The sequence below is a fragment of the Peromyscus leucopus genome, chromosome 2, assembly GCF_004664715.2.
Source record: "Peromyscus leucopus breed LL Stock chromosome 2, UCI_PerLeu_2.1, whole genome shotgun sequence".
Classification (NCBI taxonomy): domain Eukaryota; kingdom Metazoa; phylum Chordata; class Mammalia; order Rodentia; family Cricetidae; genus Peromyscus; species Peromyscus leucopus.
The window spans coordinates 153919621-153925764 of record NC_051064.1 but is presented as its reverse complement, the minus strand read 5'-3'; the positions used below and the strand labels follow the sequence as shown (position 1 = coordinate 153925764).

Sequence of the window (6144 nt, the reverse complement as noted above, 5' to 3'; positions counted from 1 at the left end):
AGCCCCTGGGATCAGAGATGATGGAAGAAGCAGAGGCTGGAGCTTTCTGGAGAATTTACTGGCCAGGCAGGGTGGGCTTCACAGTGAGGGCTGGGACACCTGGGGCCACCACATCTTTATTGCTGCTGGGGGCCCGCCCTTCCAGTCCCACCCTCCAGTCCTCCAGTCGCACACGCCCCATGCACATGCTCCCGTGTGCAGATGGGCGCAGGCCCTGACACATCCCTCCCCTCCAGACGACGGACGGATGGACAACAGGTGCACAGGAAACAGTGGCTTTCAATGAGATGTGGCCTTAGGCTAGCGTGACCCAGGCCATGTCTGTCCCCATTGTGAACCCACCACCCTTGGCCCCAGCACCTCTAAAAGCCTGCCTTTGTGTCCTGCTCACTGTGGAAACCAGGTTGCTGTCCCTGAAGCCCAGTGGCCATCCCGACCCCAGCCCCCACCCGACCCCCTTTATAAAAAGAAGAGACAGCACCTTCCACTGGATTTGCCTGCTGGCCACAGCCCAGCTGGCCACAGCCCAGCATACCCTGGGCCTGAGGCCGCAGTCCCGTCTTGCCAGCTGAGCGTCCACGAGGTCCCTTTACATGTGCACAGCAGCCCCGAGTCCTGTGCACTCACAGGTGCCGTGGGCTGGGGTGGCCGTTGTGGTAGAGCTTCTGCTTCACGTGCACCATGTTCCCTGTGGGCTCCTCGAAGGGCCTGTGCGGCCGCCGGCCCAGCTCCCGCAGGCTGCACAGCTTGGGCAGCCAGGTCCACGAGCCATCTGCAGGGGGACAGGGCAGTCAGGTGGCCGGGCTGGGCCAGAAGTGGTGCCCGCAGCAGCGCGTGGCACTCACCATAGCGCCGACCAGCCCTCCAGGCGCGCACAGCACAGTGCAGGACACCATCCATCCACACCAGGAACCAGCTGATGCAGAAGCCCAGAAGCAGCCCCAGCATAAGGTCGATCTCCTGCTTGGTCACATTGTCTGTCACAAAGTAGTTCTCAGATGCGTCCACCACCGACTGGTCCCCGTCGTATGGGATCACGTAGTGGATGTGGTGCCTGGGGGCGGCAGGGTGGGCTGGCACCTCTCCTGCCAACCCTGGCCCAGCCTTCCCCAGGTCCGTGCTGGGCTGGTTAGGGGACCCAAAGTGGATGGCTTGACTCCTATGGGCCACCCTGGGAAGTTCTCTGAAGCAATCCCTGTGTGTGCTGGGTTGGGAGGGGAAACAAGCACCCCCAGGCACAGATAAGGTCACCTGGCAAAACTGCTGGGACAGGTGGAGACTGTAGCCCTGGAGATAAGGAGTGAGTTCAAGGAGAGCAGGAATGGCTGGGATGAATGCTCCACCCAATATGCCATCCTTCCAAAAGTCCTGTAGCAGGGTTCACATTCACCTACTGGCCCTGAGGGTCTGCCAAGGTCCTAGCACAGCCAAATGACCCAGGCCCACCAGATATGCCCCTTGCCCTTTACAAACTGCTCTCAGGAGGCCACCCACAGGAATAGCATTTGTTCTTTTTCTTCCACAATCCCTGCCTTGGGCCTATGGCTTTCAATATCTACCTCCTACCCATTTTGCTGGAGGTTTTGGGAGTCTTTCCTGTCACTCATGTCCACCACAGACCCACATGTCTATCATCCACTTACTGTTCTTATAATGGGCCGTTTTCAGCTATTCGGGTCCATGCTGGACAGATTTTAGAGCCTTCTGAGTATAAGCACCCTCTATGGCCCTAGTCTCTTTGTGCCTCAGCCACACTGTGCCTGTTTGCCTCCCTGTCCTAGGCTTCTTGGAACTGTCCATTGCTTTCATGCCCTAGGTCATCTCAGCTTGCCCTGGAGTTCCAGTGTGGTTCCCACTGGCTGCTCATCCACCTTTCAGAGATGTCTCAACACCACTTCCAGAAAGTCCTTCTATCCTGTCATTCTAGGTAGTGGGTCAACTGATGGTCCACAAAGCCAGGAGTCTGGATGTCGGGGTCCCGAGAGTTCCATTGGGACCACAATCTTTCATCTTGCTGACAGCATAAGGGTGGCCTGGGCTTTTGCTATGAGGCTGCCTTTCCTGGCCCACCCACTTCCAGAGCCACTAGTGGGTGGGCCTTCTTTCCACTGCCCACCATGTCTGCAAGGAGCTCCAGCTGCCTTTGAGTCTCCACGTGGGATCTACAGACACCTCAAATGCATGCTGAAAATAGCTTCTCGCTCCCTAAACCTGCACTGCTTCCTCCTCTCAGTGAGAGGCTGGAACCTGTGTCTGCCTATAGTAGACCCTCAGCCTTTCCCCAGATACAAACTCTTCCTCCCTTGTGCCCATTTGCTGATGTCCCTGACCCCAATAGGGGCCACATGGATGCTTCCTCATAGTGGGGTTGGTGAGCAGGGAGGGGCAGCAGGGACACTCCTCAAATCCTCTTCTGATCTTCCTAGGAACCCCAAGGGCTAACTGGTCTACAGTTTGGCCAGTCCCAGAAGGCAAAGCTTAGGCTGCTAGCCCTTAGTTGGTTACTGGAGCTACCATAACTGAGACACCTAGCACCTATCACTCATCTGCTCATGCGCAGCCACTGTCCATCATCATGATGGATGGATGCTATTGATCCTGGCACAGAAAGTATGGCTGCTCCAGGCCATGGAGGAGTAGTGCTTCCAGACCACCAGGGATTGTCACAGGCTCTGTTGGGATTGGGTCAGCCTAGGTCCCCACATTCTTCCTCTAGACTGTCTCCAACATATACTTCCAGGAAAGGATACACAAAGAACCTATCAGGGAAGCAAGAAGGACCCTATGTCCTACAAGTTGGCCAAGGTGAGGCCCCAGCCAACCTGAGGCCTCAGGAATCCAGGAGTTAGAGGTTATGACCTGTGCCCTTACAGTTAACTTGGGTATCTACAATTCCTCCCCTGGCCTGACTCCTAACCCCACACCGAGCCCCTGAAGACAGGGGCTTAAGTCTTCTGAAAGAAAGCAGGATGTGCTTTGTACAAATGAATGTCTGCTATGTACATACATGTGTCCTACCTCCATGACACATGCTGCCTTGTGTCCACTTGAGGTCAATGTGTGTCTGGTATACACGTTGTCCGCATGCACAGGACAGGCGTGTATACTATGGACACGGGTCCCACAAGCCCCACACCCATGCACTGTGCACACTTTGGGTATGAGCATGGTGCGTCACACATAGATGCACATTCACTCAACTTTGAACCAGCCACCCCACTCTGTGTCATGTGCATGGATCTGTGTGTACACACAAATGTTGCCTGCTGATGTGCTTTGTTCAGAACATTAGTTTACATACATGTTCTCTGTCTATAATTCTGCAAATAGCCATGTATAAGGCAGACACATGTGTACAGTTATTCTGCAAAGTATGTACACATAGGCAAACTGTCAACACCACATGTGTACATGGTATGTGCACAGATATCCCATTTGCAAACTAATCTGCAGTCACTTCACCCACACTGAGATGTTCTGACATTTTCCCTGAGCACACTGAACTGTATATTGTTTTATATACATGTACTTTGAATACACATATATGTAATCAATATACAAAAGTACTTTGTACAACGAATTTACATACCCTGTATGTAGAGTTGTGTACAAAGCACATACATGTAGAGAGACACACGCAGAAACACTGTCCACAGGAGGATGTGGCTCTCCACATTTTTGCGCACACAGGCCTTTCTTCAGGCTCCACTCTACAGGTGTCTGTTTACATGAGTCCACAAGTACTCTGGATGCTACATGAGATGCACATATATAACCTGTATAAATGGACTCTAAGAACACACCCTCTGTGCTCAGGTAAACCATTCAGTGTGCTGTCTTGGACAGCGCTGAACCAACCACGTTATAACAGCCCCCATATGTAGTATCCATTCCCAGTGTTCACGGGCCCAATGACTGGGCCCAGGACGTGGATTCTGTCTTGGGAAGGCTTCAGAACACACTACAGACATGGTCTGGGAACAGCAGAGCTGATCTCAAGTCTTTTCTGACCCCTCTGATGTATCAGAGGTACAGATGGTGTGCACCAAGATGGAGCACAGGGCTCTCTGGGAATGTGTGGCCACACAGCAACTTTCCCTACCATGTCCCACGCATCCCCTTTCTACTTGCTGTAATGCCCATGATTTGCAGCACACTTGACTGTACCCATAGCCATATGTGCACTTAGGAGACATGCAGCTGTCGTGACCTACTGTGTGTCTGCAGACCTCTGGAGCAGAAGCGTAGGGTGGGGCAGGGAACCGAGGGTCTGTGCTTCTAGCTCAATTCTTCCCTAGTTGTGTAACCTTGAGCAAGTCTACCCTCTAAAATCTCCATTCACTTCCTCCTAGTCTGTCCAGTAGGGACAACGGTTATCGCATGAGGGCATCTCTGGAATGAGTGCATGCGGATGTGCGAGTGCGCTGTGTACGCACATGTATATGCACAGACAGTACACACATGCGCGGCTCATGAGAAGATGTTTATTTCATACATGGACATACAAACATGCAAGGCCAGAAGACTCCATCACTACACATGCACAGAAGGGGAGGTCCCTGAGGGTGTGGTGGGTCTCATTGTGACCTTGAACAAACCTCAGCCTACTTCAGCTCTTCCTCTGCACAATGATCAGTTGTGGCAGGTGTTCCTCAAGGTAGGCCCTTTCTATCTTGACCTCCTGCACTTGCCTGCCATGGACACAGTAGACCCAGGAGGAAGACTTGGGCCATAGGCAAGACTACTGTCCCAGGCTTAACCAGCTTCCTTGCTTCCACTGTGGGCACTACTCAGAGCTGCTGCTTCCAGGCCTCCAGGCCCTGAACCAGGAGGCTCCATGGCCCATAATGCCACCACCAGGCAGCCGTTTCTCTAAGGGAACTGGAGGAAGGGGTTCCTAACAGACTCAGTCATGCTTCCTTTCCCAGGGAGGCAGCTGGCTGATCTGGGGTTCCCGTTGGCAACCCCTCCCCCAGCACCTGGCAGGCAGAAGCGGGCCCCACCATTCAGCTAGGCTCTGCGGCCCAGCCTGCTCCGGGCTCACCGGCAGAGTAGGGCCCGCTGCACAAGTGTGATCGCGCGTGTAGTGCCTAGAGCCGGGGCGCACTCACCGGCCACAGTTGCAGTGGCAGACGCGGTCCTCGCCCCGCAGGTGCGGGAGGATGTAGTTATGGAATCGGTCCAGCAGCGCGTTCATGTCCATCAAGCACGCGATGGCCTGGAAGAGCCCATGACCGGTCAGGGCGAGGAGTGGGCCGGGCCGAAGGGGGTGCCGAGTTGGGAGCGTTGGGCTGCCGGGGTGGGTGGGTGGGTGGGTGGGGAAGCGCGGGGCAGCCGGGGCGAGGGCAGCGCAAGATAACAGCGAGGGCAGCGCAAGGCAAGCCGCGGAGGGCAGCGCAGGCCGCTCGGGCCGGTAAACAAGGAAGCGAGGTGGGGTGGGCGCGCGCGCGGGCGGCAGAAGCAGGGGGCGCGCGCGGGAAGCCCCTCCGCTCACCATCACGATCGACGCCCCCAGAATCATGAAGATCATGGTGTTCGCACTCATGGACATCGGGCGGGCCGGGCCGGGCCGGAGCGCCTCCCCCGGCCCCGGTGCCCCTCCCGGCCCCGGCCCGATGCTGAGCCCGCGCCGCCTCCGCAGAGGTCAGCGCTCGTGCGCCGGGCCGCCGCGGGCCCCGGGGGCAGGCGCGGTCACAGACAGCAGAGATGTAGGGGCTGCTGTGGGGTCGCTCGCCCGCCGCCCGCCGCTGGCCGCGCTCCGCTCCGCCCTCCGGTGCTCCCTGTGCCCGGCTCCCTGCGGTCGGCTCGGCGGCCCCCTCCCTCCTCCCGCTTCCCTCCTCCAGGCTTCTCCCTCCCTCCTTTTCTTCCTCACTATCTCCTCCCTCCTCCTTCTGCCTCCGCCTTTGGGGAGGGACTTCGCCGCCCCGAGCCAGCATCCAGGTTCGAGGTTCTCCACTCCTATCCCTGGGACGCAGACCGAGACCCCTCCCCTCCGGTCTCGGCTCCACATTCTGGCCCATCTCATCAGTTTTGGCTCTGATCTCCTTGCCTACTACCACGCTGGACTCTTTCTAGCCTGGATCGGGTGGTCGTTTCTGCTCTACTTCTCCGATTAAGGCCCCTCCTCCTGAGTCCCCTGGTTCC

At 56.6% G+C, this 6144-nt stretch overlaps 1 protein-coding gene across 3 annotated transcripts; it reads right to left on the bottom strand.

Moving 5' to 3' along the window:
- Window positions 1-37: 37 nt before the first annotated feature.
- On the bottom strand, window positions 38-5835 carry Tmem240 (transmembrane protein 240). 3 transcript variants are annotated; one of them, XM_028891391.1, is made up of 4 exons: window positions 5495-5835; window positions 5112-5218; window positions 846-1054; window positions 38-772 (listed from the first exon to the last, which is right to left on the bottom strand). In XM_028891391.1, the coding sequence occupies exons 1-4, from the start codon at window positions 5549-5551 to the stop codon at window positions 624-626; spliced, it is 522 nt and encodes a 173-aa protein (XP_028747224.1). In that variant the 5' UTR covers window positions 5552-5835; the 3' UTR covers window positions 38-623. The 3 variants fall into 3 exon arrangements, with proteins under 3 accessions (XP_028747224.1, XP_028747223.1, XP_028747225.1); XM_028891390.2 differs by having other exon boundaries at window positions 38-1054; window positions 5495-5802; XM_028891392.2 differs by lacking the exon at window positions 846-1054 and having other exon boundaries at window positions 5495-5802.
- Between the last annotated feature and the right edge of the window lie 309 nt (window positions 5836-6144).